General features: G+C 40.9%; 1 protein-coding gene across 2 annotated transcripts in view; it reads right to left on the bottom strand.

The window, feature by feature from the left end:
• The window catches only part of adarb1 (adenosine deaminase RNA specific B1), a 222,378-nt gene extending 207,017 nt beyond the window's left edge, over positions 1–15,361 (bottom strand). For both annotated transcript variants that reach the window (XM_033024436.1, XM_033024437.1), the window contains exon 1: positions 15,264–15,361. In XM_033024436.1, the coding sequence (XP_032880327.1) occupies positions 15,264–15,321 (58 nt within the window). In that variant the 5' untranslated portion in view covers positions 15,322–15,361. The remainder of the gene's footprint in view (positions 1–15,263) is intronic.
• Positions 15,362–16,387: the final 1,026 nt, after the last annotated feature.

Genomic DNA, 16,387 nt, shown 5'->3' with positions numbered 1-16,387 from the left:
AAGATATGTCTACTTTGAAGTAGTTCACCTCCTCTCTCCGACAAGAGTTTTGCAACCATCTCTCGCTGCTCCTTCATTGTTCTTTATCTCTCGACAACATCTTCTATATCTCTCGTTTCCCTTTCCCATGACTTTCAGTCTGAAGAAGGGTCTCGACCCAAAACATCACCCATTCCTTCTCTCCAGAGATGCTGCCTGACCTGCTGAGTTACTCCAACGTTTTGTTTCTATCTTCGGTTTAAACCAGCATCTGCAGTTCTTTCCTACCAAAAATACTGCCTTTACAACATTCAAGGGCGAGATAAGAGAATCAATGTCATCATTCTCCCCGAGGCCATTATTCCCAAAAGAGAGGCTCTGATCACAACAAGCGGGCCACATTGTCTATTTGCCCAAAACCAGATTTCCAAAACTAGCACCTTAATCTAAGATTATAGTTGGTATTTATCAAGAGGACAATGAAAACATTTTAAAGACATCCTTAGTGCCCCTCTGAAAAAAATTTACATCCTCTCTGATTCACGGAGAAGCATTTAAGGCAATTTAGAAAATATAGTCTTGCTGTTGGGAACTTGAAGGCCAAAAAGTAGAAGCACACAACAGCCCAAACAACTGCACCATGAAGTACCACTTTCCCAGGTCTGCAGATACCACATTCATCAACGCGGAGCCCACAGAACTTTCTTCAATATAAATCATTCATGATTTGAAGAGACCGCCCAAGAAGTAGAAGGATGACGACTGCTAAAGATGATAATACATTACAAATTGGCATTGCTGTTGCACTTGAAATTAATGGTAATCCATAATAGTAGAAATAATAGAAATCTTACTTCAAACAAACGAGGTCTCGCCAGATTTCACAATTCAATGTGAGGAAAAAATGAACAGAAATATTGCTGCTTATAACTTGGATCAAATCAGTCATTCAAACATATGACAATAGCCTTAAAATTGAATAATGGGCACAGATTATTTCCCTCTCATCAAAACTATTATCTTCACCACATCTTGCACTCATCTGGTTATTTCCAAAGAAAGAAACCGGAGAAAAAAAATTACTGATAGTAGTGTCATGTTATATCACGTATCCAGTTTTGCACAGTTCTGTTTGAGCCTCAAATATATATTTGGACATTAAAATATGTATCACAGGTCACATTTAACATAAAAGACAGCTCATAAATATATTATAAAACTTGATGTACAGCAATGATAATTAATTATTGGGAATAGATTATCGGTATAATAGCAATTAATTATATAGCATTTAGCATGGATTAATGAGAAAATTTTATCTAATCAGCCTTTTGGGGTTTTTGTGATAATGGATATCCCAAACAAATCCTATAATGTGGGATGACAGGATTTGCAAAAAATAATTGAAAAAGTTAAGTTAAGGTCATGAATAATCAGAAAACGGTTATGTACTACGTGATAGAAAACAATTTGCTAAAGAAAAAGTAATATACTACAGCTGCACAATAATTTATTTAAAAAATATATATATTCTACATACCCAGGTCAGACAGTTTTGAGAGTGAAATAGTCATTTTAGTGTCATTTGCAAATTTACTATGTCCATTCTCATCCAAATCATTGATATGGATGAAAATACAGGTTCCTATTACATTCTTACCTCTCACCTTAAACCTATTTTCTTGATTCATCAACACTTTCACACTGTGTGCATTCATCCTATCTATGATTTGATGGCTTGATACATCTCTGCAAGATCCCCCAGTCTCTTATGCTTCAAGAAATAAAGTCTCAGCCTACCCAACCACTGCAATTGAATAAGGAAAGGACAAAAGGAAAGAAAAGGGAAAGAATAAGGGTTTTCATGCATGTTAAATTTCCTGGTCTTGCCTTTTAAAACTGAGCTCATGAAGCAGACTGCAGCAGCACATTAAGATATAGGAAAAAAGCAAGTAAAAATATTTCACTCACACAGCTCATCTTCCACCATTATCCATCCTCATAACTATTCTTTAATCTGGATAGTTGTCTTTACCTCTTTTCTAACATCTTTAACTGAAAACATTTTATGCATCCATTTCCTTTTTATGCTTTGAATTAAACATGTCCCTTGTCATTTATAATCATTAAAATAAAGGTGAAAGAACTAATGTACATCGCAAATGCTCTTTTCTGTACTTCTAATTCACATTCTTTACAGTCAAATCATGATGTAAATAGTCAATGGGTCAGACTGCTGGCATTGGTTTCATGAATGGGCAGAATTTGAAAAAGAAAATTAAAATATTTAAGATGTGGATTATATTTACAGCCAGACAATCACTTTCACATCAGACCAGTCACATTAAAAAAAATTCAGAGGACTAATTCAGAGCACTCGTCTGTTGTCTTTTGTTTTATCAACATCAAGAGGTTCGTTCACATCACATTCCTCAGAGAAAGTTTGTGTACAAGAGAAGTTAAGTGAGTGCCAGGATTTGTCAACAACAGAAAAGCTTAGTTTAAATTGTGTGTATTTATCGAGGAAACTAGGTCAAAGTTAAATTACCACATCGACTCATGAGATGAAACTATTGTACCTTTACTTGGTCCTATGTTAAGGAACCAATGATTTCTAAAGAAAATAACACGCATTCTTTCAAAACTCTTTAGATTCTGGAGTAGTTCCTGATGATTGGCGGGTAGCAAACGTAACCCCACTTTTTAAGAAGGGAGGTAGAGAGAAAACGGGGAATTACAGACCAGTTAGTCTAACATCGGTAGTGGGGAAACTGCTAGAGTCAGTTATTAAAGATGGGATAGCAGCACATTTGGAAAGTGGTGAAATCATTGGACAAAGTCAGCATGGATTTACAAAAGGTAAATCATGTCTGACGAATCTTATAGAATTTTTCGAGGATGTAACTAGTAGCGTGGATAGGGGAGAACCAGTGGATGTGGTGTATCTGGACTTCCAGAAGGCTTTCGACAAGGTCCCACATAAGAGATTAGTATACAAACTTAAAGCACACGGCATTGGGGGTTCAGTATTGATGTGGATAGAGAACTGGCTGGCAAACAGGAAGCAAAGAGTAGGAGTAAACGGGTCCTTTTCACAATGGCAGGCAGTGACTAGTGGGGTACCGCAAGGCTCAGTGCTGGGACCCCAGCTATTTACAATATATATTAATGATCTGGATGAGGGAATTGAAGGCAATATCTCCAAGTTTGCGGATGACACTAAGCTGGGGGGCAGTGTTAGCTGTGAGGAGGATGCTAGGAGACTGCAAGGTGACTTAGATAGGCTGGGTGAGTGGGCAAATGTTTGGCAGATGCAGTATAATGTGGATAAATGTGAGGTTATCCATTTTGGTGGCAAAAACAGGAAAGCAGACTTATCTAAATGGTGGCCGACTAGGAAAAGGGGAGATGCAGCGAGACCTGGGTGTCATGGTACACCAGTCATTGAAAGTGGGCATGCAGGTGCAGCAGGCAGTGAAGAAAGCGAATGGTATGTTAGCTTTCATAGCAAAAGGATTTGAGTATAGGAGCAGGGAGGTTCTACTGCAGTTGTACAGGGTCTTGGTGAGACCACACCTAGAGTATTGCGTACAGTTTTGGTCTCCAAATCTGAGGAAGGACATTATTGCCATAGAGGGAGTGCAGAGAAGGTTCACCAGACTGATTCCTGGGATGTCAGGACTGTCTTATGAAGAAAGACTGGATAGACTTTGTTTATACTCTCTATAATTTAGGAGATTGAGAGGGGATCTTATAGAAACTTACAAAATTCTTAAGGGGTTGGACAGGCTTGATGCAGGAAGATTGCTCCCGATGTTGGGGAAGTCCAGGACAAGGGGTCACAGCTTAAGGATAAGGGGGAAATCCTTTAAAACCGAGATGAGAAGAACTTTTTTCACACAGAGAGTGGTGAATCTCTGGAACTCTCTGCCACAGAGGGTAGTCGAGGCCAGTTCATTGGCTATATTTAAGAGGGAGTTAGATGTGGCCCTTGTGGCTAAGGGAATCGGAGGGTATGGAGAGAAGGCAGGTACGGGATACTGAGTTGGATGATCAGCCATGATCATATTGAATGGCGGTGCAGGCTCGAAGGGCCGAATGGCCTACTCCTGCACCTAATTTCTATGTTTCTATACGCATTTTAGTTCAATAAAATGACACATTTCAAAAGCCAAATCTCTGTATGGTCAACAGTGTATTATTCATCTCTTGGCAAGAGATTTAACCTGCAGCTCCATGCATTCCAGCAGTTGCTGCACTGCTTTTGGACGAACAGTTTTAATATCTGGTTTTATTTTCATCCATTTATTGGAGAGGTTTAGATACAATCCAGCTTGTCAGGGATGCAAGTTAAAAGTGTAGCTTTTGACAGTGAACCCAAGTGCAAAAATATTAACTACAGCTTCAGGAAACAATCAAGGAAAAGCAGAGCTTGAAATAAAAAAGGCAACACGTTTATATATCATTAGACTAAGTGGGACCTGTTGGCACGGGAGGGCTGGTCCCCCAACGCAATATTCCACCTCTCCACCAATTCCAATATTGGTGGCCAGTGGAGGGGGGGGGGCTTTCTGGAACGCTAGTATGGGTATTGTGGGCTGAAGAGACTGGTTTCCCGAGGGCTAGTATGGACATTGTGGGCCAAATGGATTCTTGAGGTGACAGCTCAGTCACTCAAGCCTGGTGTGCTAGCAGCTCACTCACGGCTGGTGGGCGAGCAGTTGACTCACGGCTATTCCTTGAAATTCCATTTCAAGCGGGGTGCAAGGCCACCAAATTCAAATGCAGTTCCTTACCACTTCATGCAGGGTGCAAGGCCACCAAATTCAATAGCCGTTTCATACCACTTCAAGCAGGGTGCAAGGCCACCAAATTCAGGTGCAGTTTCCTACCACTTCAAGCAGGATGCAAGGCCACCAAATTCAAGTGCAGCTTCATAACATTTCAAGCAGGGTGCAAGGCCACCAAATTCAAGTGCAGTTTCTGACCACTTCAAGCAGGGTGCAAAGCCACCACATTCAAATGCAGTTTCATACCATTTCAAGCAGGGTGTAACCACCATAAAACCACACAAAACACCACATAAACACTCTCACATTTCAGTAGACATTCAGTGTGTTCAGTTGATTCACAGCTCAGATAGTCGTAACCTCTCCCTCCCCCATCTTGCAGAGACTGAGCCACACCCACACTTCCGGGTTTTATAATCCCTCCCCCCCTCCCACCGGAAGGGGCGTGGCCTTCATGGCGTGATTGACAGGAGATAGATTCTTAACATTTTTTTAAACACAAATAACACTTTTATTTTTCATTGATGGGAATAATCCTCTGCGCCTGATGTGCGGAGGGGGACTGAGTAAGATGGCCAAAAATCAGTTGTAAGTGGAAGCGTTTTATCTAAAATCAATATACAGTGCAAACAGGACGTTGTCCAGTTACCATCACCAACAACCATGTGCAATGCAGCATTTCAAAGCAGTAACCACCAAGTAAACAATATATTTGCAATCAGCTCAATCTTGAGAAACACTGAGCGCATCAGCAGCAAAGATTGAGGCCAGCACGTAAATAGTATTTTGTTAAAGAATACTGAAAAAGGTTTACTGACTACTGGACATTTGTCAGTCAACATGGCTCAGTCATGAGTCTTTTAATTTAGTCAGAAGGTTGTATTTAAGGCTAATTCAGAAAAATTAGTACATAATCTAGGAATGACACAAATGTTATGACACAAAATAAATCACATTCCTGGAGATTAAATCAAAACTTTTGCAAGTCAATTAAAAAGATTCCATGGCACAAACTAAACAGAAGAGATCTCCATGAAGTCCTCATCAATATCTATGCCTTAACAAAACCAAATTCAACAACACCAATATTTCTGCTAACCTAATATAAGCAGATAGTCCACCTTTCCACCTTAGACAAAACACAAAGGATATTATAATGGAAAATACACACCGCCCGTTTGGATGGGTCGAGTTCCATAAGTACTCAAGATGGTAAATACCATCCAACGCAAAGCAGCCTATGTTTTCAATGAATTCTCTAGTCTTAACACAACTTCTATCATTAGCACAAAATTCACTACAGCAACTCACCAGGAGGATGCTAATTGGGCATTCCTAACCTGAAAATTACACCACCCGGAGGAACAAAGACAAAACCACCATCTGCAATTTGCCCTCCATACAATGCCCTAACCTGGAAATGTATTGCCATTCCATAGTTACTAAAACAATCAATCTAACAGCATTGTAAGACTACTTTCATCACAGACTGTGTGGCAAGAATGTAGTCTGCTGTCTCAAAAACAACCTATAATAACTTTATTAGAGTTGGAAGTTATGCAGGAACTATATATAAAATACGATTTCATCCATTTCATGAGTACTGCATAAAGGTCTGGTCAGCACGTTAAAGGAAATATATGATTCCACTCGAGAGTGCAGAAGAAATCTATGAAGATGTTGTCAGGATTGAAAAATTGAAACCATGAGCAAAGAATAGTTAAGCTATGATGGTTTTCCTTGAACAGAGGATGTTGAGGGGAGACTTAATTAAGGCATCTAAAATTATGAAAGGCTGAGATAAATAGAAAGTGCTTACTTACATAAATAGATCTATCAAAATTAAGAAGCTTGTATCTAAAGTAATTAGCAGAAGGTGTTGAGAAGAGGTAAAACAAATATTTCCATCCAAGGTAGTAGAGGTCCAGAACTCATTACCTCAAAGGGGGTCAAGGTGGAATGTTTCCCCAGAACATTGGGGAACAATAATTTGCAGGGCCATGGACTAATTACTAGCAGCTGAGATAGACAAAGTTTTATCTTTGCGTATACATATTTCTGACACACGCACTTCCTACAAATAAACAGAAACAAGTTTAAAATAATACGTAAAACAGTATAGACTATGCTTTATACTTAACTAGAATCTTCACTCCAGTAGTAATATGGTCCAACAGTGATTTACTGCATGCCACACAAGGTATGCCAATCTTAAGATTACATTTGAATTGTATTTGCTTTTGTGATTCCAAGTTGATTTATTGCTGTATCGGGCAACTGAACCATCCTATCAACAACTAGAGAACAGTCCTGAGCTACTATCTAATTCATTGGAGTCTCAGACTATCTTTATCGGACTTTACCTTGCACTAAACGTTATTCCCTTCATCGTGTATCTGTACACGATGGACAGCTTGATTGTAATCATATGTAGTCTTTCTGCTGACTGGTTAGCACGCAACAAAAAGCTTTTCACTGTACCTCAGTACATGTGAGAAACTAAACTAAATTGCTACATACCGTCAATCTTTCCTCTTCTCTGTCATGTCCTCTTCTGTCTTGATCCAGGAGACCGAGCACACAGAGGGGATGGGGCCTGTGGCGATAGAGGACCCCTACAACTATGTTTGTCCAGGCCAACCATGCAACGTTGCTGGGACAATAGGCCTTTGTGGCCAGCTGCACCTAGAGCAACTTGGACTTTGAAAATTGCACTAAAACATGGAGCCTCTCGAGTCTTTTTACAATACTGGAGAGATTTTATGAACAAGATTTAGTTTTTTACACCAATACACTGTTCTTAACAAAAATCTACCCATCATGTGAAACCTTACAAATAACAGATATAAATTAGATAACTTCAAGACCAAATGTCAAAAACTCTTCCACACCAAAAATGTGACATTAAAAACTCTGCCACATTTAGTCATGAATATTTAATTCATAAATAAACTTCATAAGGCCCCTCAAACATATACATTTTGATAATGATCCAGGGAAATATCTTCATCAATACCAGGAGGAAAAATAGAGTAACATGTCTGGTATTCCGCCTAGCAAAGATCCGGTAACGGTCGTTGTGCTTGGTGTCCATTGTCACAACGACCGTTATCGAGGTCGGTACCTCCGTAAGTTAAACCACGGAGGCTCCAAACCTCTACTGCTTTTCACAAACCCCAACGAGGTATCCTATGGTAGTAGTGATTTTTAGGGAAGTTAATTATTTTTTCTTATATTCAAGTTTAATATATCAAAAACATCGTGGTGTCAAAAGCACAACGACCATTTATGATATATTTTCCGACTTTTTAAAGTCAACAAAAAACATTTTTTGGGCATAAATTGGTCATCAAAACTAAAAAACCGAGCCAAATCTTCAATTTGGTAACACACTGTCTCTTGTTTACCTTTCGTACAGACCAAGTCGCGAACTTCATTCCTCCGTGTCAACTTCGGGAAGCTCCACAACGACCGTGACTGACCTGCATGCTACAGCCAGTCCTGGGGCTAGCAAGCCGACCTGCGCACTGCAGCCAGTCCTGGGGTAGGCGAGCTGACCTGCATGCTACAGCCAGTCCCAGGGCAAGCGAGCCGACCTGCGAGCTACAGCCAGTCCCAGGGCTGGTTAGCCGACTTGCGCACTACAGCCAGTCCTGGGGCAGGTGAGCCGACCTGCATGCTACCGCCAGTCCCGGGGCAGGCGAGGGACCTGGGAACTGCAGAAAACGACTTGAAAAACACGTGAAAACTAAAGCAAAAAACAACACCAAGTGTCACACTGTGGCGATAGATGTGGCTTGCCATCCGCTCACAGACATGGCTCCTATGCAGAACAAGGTTGCCAACCCCTGGTGTAACACGCATCACGGTGTCCAGTCAGATGGATGCAGTATTCTACAACATGATCAGGTGAATGAAGTGGAAACGGTGTTTGTAATTTTATTGTTCCATATGGTATTCATAAACATTGAAAGGAATAAGAAATACGTGCACTTATTGTGCCAACCAAGTCACTGATGGACACCACGCGACAACAGTTATACAAAATCTATTTGTGTATTCCGATGCCATTTTTGGAAACTTGCCATCAATATGCTATCTTTTCTTATATGTTTTGTTGATACTATGTTAGTCATGAACCCAATAAAGTGTTTGTCAACTTTTTTGAAGGAATTTGATATTTGACCCCCTTTGTCTCATTATTGTAGAAAGACATATATGGTCTCACTGGACTATTTCTATAAACTTTGTACTTAATCTGGGATTGTGTTTATGTATAGTGATAATTTACTTAACTGTACGCAGAAAAAGAATTACACTGGACCTTGCCACATATGATAATAAAGAACCATTGATCAATTTCAGAAATAAAATCTATAGGACATCACAGAAGAACAAAACAATATTTTATGACTTTAGTTTTTGTAAAAGTGATCACATTAATATCCTTCAAACTGACTCTTGTAAATTGTCCCACTGGATATCCTAACGCATAACTAATGTACAACAACTCTTCAAATATTTAAAAATAGGTCTAAAGTTGTAGAAAACCCAAAAATACAGATTCTTTCAAATGCTCAATGCGACAAGAAAAAATTACAAACATACAGCAAAACATTTACACACACTGCAGTTGTTAAATAAACTGAGAACTGATCAAATATTTGCTGTAGATGTAAAAATAACTTTTTAAGAGAAATGTATATTTCTCAATACCACGTGTATTGATACATTTTCATCCTTAACTGAAAGTTTCTTAAACAAATGAAAACAAACAACATCATGAATAGCACAATAAGGTCCATGGAAGGTACAATATTCTGGATGTTTGATTTCTCAGTAATAGCTTAAAATAATGTATTTACTACTCCTAGGGCAACACTTTTATAAAGAGCCTGAACAGAACGTTTGCTGGAAGTGAGCAATCCCACTACAATGGACAGGAAATTAACATTAACAATTACTAATTAAAATTAGAAAGGGTTTAAGATTATTCATCATCTGTGAAGAGAGAAACAAAAACTTATTACTTCAGGTCAGTGACCTTTCTTCAAACTGGAAAAAGTGTGTTGCATGTTATAGAGTGGGGCAAGGGTGAAGGGAAAGAGAATGTCTACGACAAAGTGAAGAATAAAGTTGTCCAGGTGACAACTGGACGGTTCTGACATCATCTAGAAGAAGGGAATTATGTTAGCTGTTCTGCTGGTTATCCAGAGGAAGATGAACCTGGGCAATTAGAGTAAGTCACAACAGCATGCTGGTCCTGTCAAATGCACAATACAGCAGTTGCTAGTAATCTGAAAAAGGAATGGCGGGAATACGCAGCAACTTGGGTTGCTTCAATGGTGAGATAAAAACTATAAAATCTATTTTAATCTTAAAAATTGATAACTTTACATTAGAACTGGTCAAGAAATAAATCTGAAGACTTATCGGTGGTTATCTGAAATGATTGAATTCAATATTGAATTTGAATGATTACAACATTCCTTGAGTTTATGCTAGGAATTGTTGGAAAGAGTCACTTTCCACGTTAGATTACTCGTATTTTCATGATCATGCAATGTAAACAATCAATCCATTATGTTACGGATTTGACTTTCCGCAAAGATAACATATTGGATTAAGAGGTGAACTGAATATTCTTCTTTAATGGGACTTTACACACAATTTTCTAATTGGCTGAAAATTTAAGGCTTCTGTTCTATTACACCACAGTTCCATTACACCACAGAGAGTGGTGAGTCTGTGGAATTCTCTGCCTCAGAGGTGGAGGAGAGCTAGATTGGGGTCTTAAAAATAGCGGAGTCATGGGGATAAGGCAGGAACGGGGTACTGATTGGGGATCTGGCTCGAAGGGCCGAGTGGCCTACTCCTGCACCTATTGTCTATTGGCTTTGGTGGTGTCAGGTTATGGGTTCAAGTAAAGGTACACAACAATCTAGATTAGAAAAAAATATAAAGACAAAGTGCTGGCTGGAGTAACAGCATGTCAGGCAGCATCTGTGAACAACATGGACGGATGACATTTCAGGTGGTTGGGGGGGAGGGGGGGGGAGAGAAAGCAGGAAGGACATGGGGGCAAGTGATAGATATAGATAGATAGGGGGTTTTGGATAGATGGTCAGACAAAGGTCAGAGATAAAAAGACAAAGTGGGAGAAAGGTATAGAAAATATACAAATTGTTGAGCCTGGGAAACGCACGGATATAGATGGGGGGGGGGGGGGGGGGGGGGGAGAGAGAAAGAGGGAAGATGGAGAGATTTGTTTATAGATTTAGATTGGTAGTTTGGTGCAGGGCCAAGAATGCGGGGCTGTCAGGAGGTACCACATTCTAAAGAAGGTCCCACTTGCTCTCTTAAGTAGAAATAAAAATTGCCAATTGACCTATGATTATGAAGATATGTATGGGAGCCATCTCACTATAAACAGATGGAAAAAGAAAATAAGGAAAGATAAAATAGGAACTGCCCATCCAATCTGCAGGAAAGTGAAGATATCAGCCAACATTTATCACTCAACAGTCACCTAGAAACAGATTATCAAATTGATGTTAAATTGGCTAGTTTATTTCCCACATTAATCCATTGGACAAAGGTATTCTGGTATATTCCAAGATCATAAAAAGAAACTTGCAAATGACTGCAAGTTTGGCTTTATTGAATAATAATTAGCCGACAGAACCACAGAACAAGAATCATTAAAATCTTATGCAATCTTTTGATATTCCACACATTAGTTCAACACCACCCACCATCACCATCTCCTCTGACAAACCATCTGAAAGCTTATGTTTAGTTGTCAATCCTGCTGCCTTAGAACTTAACACCTTGAAAGGCAAGTTTAGGTATTAGTATTCTTGAATAGTTTGAGCATGGATACATCAAATATCCATTAATATGAAAGTACTGGCACAGATTGGCCATGGCAGATTTTAACCGTGGCAATAAGGATTTATTTATTTATTTATTTAGCGAATGCAAAGTCCTTTAGCCAAGCAGTTGCCTCTTGAACAAGCACACCGTGCGGTTGGGCTGCTGCCCCATTTGTGAAGGCTGGCCAAGCAGGGGCCTTGTCCAGTCCTGAATAGCAAAGAAGATCAAAGCCATTGATGGTGTATTGGCCCGCTTCCTCTGTGCCCAACGTGAGTCTCTTGGAGACAGATGACGTCGATGGAGTGTTGGTGGGCGAGGACTTCGATGAGGTGTCACTTGGCTGCAGAGAGGCCTTCAACATTCAGTTGTAGTATTCGGAGAGCAGGTGCAACTGCTAGGTGCTCTTGAGGCTGGTCGTTGTTGCTGCTTTCGGCTTTGGGATAATGACTAGGATTCTTTGACTTGGCTCTCAGGCGTCGTCTTGTAGAATTTAGTCTGCTGGGAGGATCATCGGCTTCCCCAGGCGAGCCTGGGTACTGACGGGGGGCGCGACGAGAACGCTGATCCATTGCCCCCTTATAATAATCCTTATTTATCCCTAGTGTCACTGAACTAGAGATTTTGCTTTAAATTAGTATCTAGCTTTTCAAACTTAACAGTGCATGTTAGATAAGGTTGAATAAGTAAAACCATCACTGTCAAAACTCCACATAATAACCTTTGGTACCTTTGGGAAAGGTACCAAAGGTTAACCAGTGACTTTACTGTACCCGTTTTAAAAAAAGGCAGTCGCTGTGTTTCACAAAGACATACAAATTAATTTTGTAGTTATTTCTTCCATGAAGCTTAGCAAGATAATTATGTTTCTCTGGCAAGTCCGTGCACATATTTTATTCAACTAATTGAGAAACCCGAACTTGAGGCAGGTTCTACTTACACAGATTTATTGATTCCATTTCCAATAAAACTATGGAGAAAACAACCAACTGCTTAAACTTTAAAAAATCTGCATGGGGATTTTGTTAAAGGCCTTTCAATTTGACTTTCATTCATGTTCTTCCTAAACTATTACGGCTTCACTATCAGTCACTGTCATTTTCCAAAAGGGTATTTTCTCTTTCATCCACTACACTACTTATAAAGAGCAACATTCCCCAAGCAATTATAGCAATTTTCTAGCAGCTAAGGTGTTACGAAAGATTCAAGCGCAGAACACTGCTTCAACAGCCAGTACAGCAGACTTAAGTGCATCTTAAAAACGGTACTTCCCAGATATGTTTCTGCAAAGAAGTCAGTGTATATCAACTCTTTATGGGCCTGTCCCACTTTGGCGATTTTTTGGGTGACTACAGGCGACTGCTGCAAAATTTTCAACATGTTGAAAAATTTCCGGCAACAGTGGCTACAATTTTTGCTGTCGTAGGTTGTCGTAGATGCTGTTGTAGGTTTTCGCCAGGTATCGTAGGTGAATTTCATTAAAACTAGTCCCTGGCAGTCGCCTAAGTGTCCGGCCCATAACTGACGTTTTTAGATGATAATCAATTATATGCTTTAAAGCAGATTATTCCACTGAGTAAGATAATAAAAGAAACACCAGAGAAAGAAGCAGTAAATTAGTAACTTCCATCTTTTAACAAAGATCCACAGAACAGGGATAGAGGAAATGGAAAATGCACTGACAATCTAAATATTAAGGTAGATATATTGGAACTGCCCGAGTCAGGCATACCAAATATGGAAGAGCTGGTCCACAAGTATCACACGGAATATAATATGGGGAAAAGATGGAAAGTCATCCACACTGTTAGAAAAGAAAAAAATGTTTTTTTATTTTAAAAGGCGAGAGATCGAAAAGCATTAATGTTCAGAGGGGCCTGGATGTTCTTTTATGAGCTACTGAGAATTAACATGCAGACACAACACACAATTAGGAAGGAAAACAAAATGTTGATTTTCCTGTCAGACAATCTGAATACAAGACTAAATTGCACTATTTTGTACAATTATTTCAGACCCCACTGAAGCAACTCATGGAATATCCATACTGGCTGAATCACCCAATCGCTCAACTGATTGAAGTCATGAAATGGAGGTACATCAGATTGATTTCTGGAATGTGAGCTTGTCCTGAGACAAGATTCACCAGACTGAGGCTACAATACAGAATTCAGCAAAGCAAGGAGTAATCTCACTGAATCCATTCTTGTGGGAATTGAAAGCTTTACTGAGTTGATTGATGCAGGGCTTATATTTCCCCTTGATGGGGATGTCTCTAAACCAAAGTCACCATGTCCAAAGTAAGGGGCCAGCCATTTAGTACAGAGAGGGAAAATACATTTCTGCAACAAAAACAGTGAATCTTTTGGGTTCTCTGTCCAAGGTGGTCAGGAGATTCATTGCTGATTATATTCAAGAAAGGGATTGGTAGATTCTGAATATTAAAAGAAGTGGGATACAGTCGGTGTCCAAAAGCAGCAACGAGACAAAAGATCAACCACAATCTTAGTGAACCAGAGAGCAACTGCAAAGGGTCTACCATGGCTGCTGCTAATTTTAATATGTAACAACACATTTATATTCAGCCAGAAACTAAAGTATGTGCATTATGATTTGGGAAAAAGATATAAAAGACAACACCGTGAGGGCCTTTTTTTAAAAAAAAGGTAATGTTGCCAACTATTTATTTGAAACAATATTACCCAAAAGGAAAATAAATTATTGTGGGTGTGCTACGGTACGGTAGGAGTATCAAAGGTAGATGACATAGTAAAGGGAAGTAGCCCAGGAAAAAGACGAGGTGAAGAAGTCGAAAAGAACAATACATCTTGACCATATGAAGAGTGAGAGAAAAGCAGGGAAAGATTTTTTAAGTACGTCAAAGGGAAGGAAGATTTATCAAACAACAACCTGCTTCACTGATGGGAGTGGGAGCTGTCCCTTACTGGTAAAAGCAGAGGAGGGAAATGGAAGCACAAGTAAATTGGAATACACAGAACACCCACTGCCGAGTTTGCCCACGCCGATCACGAATAACAAGTGCGCTGGATCAGCACCAACTCTGTCCATGAGCGGCACTGCCTTCTCTTTAAATAATAGTGAGGCGGTGGGGATGGGGGCGGGTAGGAGGCACCGGCACAATCTGTGCACATCGTGGACACTCCAGTCGCTGCCAATACCCTTTCACGCGGGCTACAAACACGAAAATACGCACTAAATAAACTTTAATTCCCCGCCTTCGCAGTGTTATTATCCTGCATATGGCTACAGAAACGCACGGAGGAAGCGGAGAGCTGCTGTCGCCATCTGCGCTCCGCGCACACATGCATGAGTGCACCGGTCTCCGCATTCTGCATTGCATGCATGCATGATTACACTGGACAGCCGCTCGCCGCCCGTTATTAAATCATGTTTTGCACCAATTTTGATGTAGGTGCCTGGGGGTCGCGTGCCGCACCGCGTCGTGTTTCCAGCCGGCAACGGCTCCGGCGCGCACTCCAGCACGGCATCGGCGGGATCGGTGCCGTTGCCGCTGCCGCGCTCCCTCCCTCCACCGCCGCTGGCCCCTCCGCCTCAAGGAACCGAGCTGGGTTGGCGCGGCTGAGCCCCGGTTCGCCTCACCTCGTTGGTCAGGCTCGTTGTCCCCACTCCGCTTTCGCACAATGCGCTGCTCCGCCATCTTCTCGCTGCGAGGTTAACGTCAACCACACGGCCCGCCCCCTATTGGGCGGCGCGGAGCCCGGATCTCGCTCCTCATTGGACGGGAGACTCAGCCCGCATCCACTTCTCATTGGACAAGGCGGTGCGGGCTTTCCATTGGTCTGAAATAGGTCAGGCCCCGTCTGTCATTGGACAAGAGAACGGACGGCCTCGACCACTTATCGGACGTCCGTGAAATAATCAACAGCATGTCTGGAGATAGACACAAAATGCTGGAGTAACTCAGCGGGATCGGCAGCATCTCTGGAGACAAGGAGTCTGAAGAAGGGTTTCGGCCCGAAACGTCGCCTATCTCCTTCGCTCCATAGATGCTGCTGCACCCGCTGAGTTTCTCCAGCATTTTTGTGTACCCTCTCTGGAGACAAGGAATGGGTGACGTTTCGGGTCGAGATCCTCCTCCAGAGCTGTGCCCCCGTGCAAGCAACGGGACAAGTTTCCTTTCATCGGCTGAACAATGCGCCACTGTATCCCCATCACCATGGACTGAAAGGGCAAGGTTTCCAAGCGGCTGTGGCACGGGTTGAAGGTGGCTGATTGGTACAAACAGAGCCAAATGAAAAGTGATAACAATAGAATACGTTAGAAATACCCCGTCGATCAGGCAGCAATTGTGAAGAATGAAACAAAGCAATTATTTCAGGTTACAAAACGTAGGCGCAATAATAAGCACGTTCGTGTTTCCTCGTATCTCCACCATTCGTTTTAAAAAATAGACAATGTTTAGCCTGTATCCAACCAGCTACTTTTTTCCAGCTTTCTCCACCCTTCATCAGTCTGAAGAATGGTCGCAACCCAAAACGTCATTCAATTACCTGGTCTGCTGGGTTCTTCCACCCCTTTATTAATTGTTCAAAATACCAGCAGCGGCCGTTTCTTGTATCCCCGGTACTGGGTTCAAGTGTATGAAGCATAGATTAAAGAGACAAATTATGGCGATAATCTTACTTTATGGGATGCAAAAAAATATTCTCAAAGGATGGATGGATATTCTTATTCAAGCAGAAGCCCAGAATTTAAAATTTAAA

The sequence above is a fragment of the Amblyraja radiata genome, chromosome 7, assembly GCF_010909765.2.
Source record: "Amblyraja radiata isolate CabotCenter1 chromosome 7, sAmbRad1.1.pri, whole genome shotgun sequence".
NCBI lineage: Eukaryota > Metazoa > Chordata > Chondrichthyes > Rajiformes > Rajidae > Amblyraja > Amblyraja radiata.
Note: the sequence above shows the minus strand (reverse complement) of the source record. Positions and strands in the feature narration are given on the sequence as shown.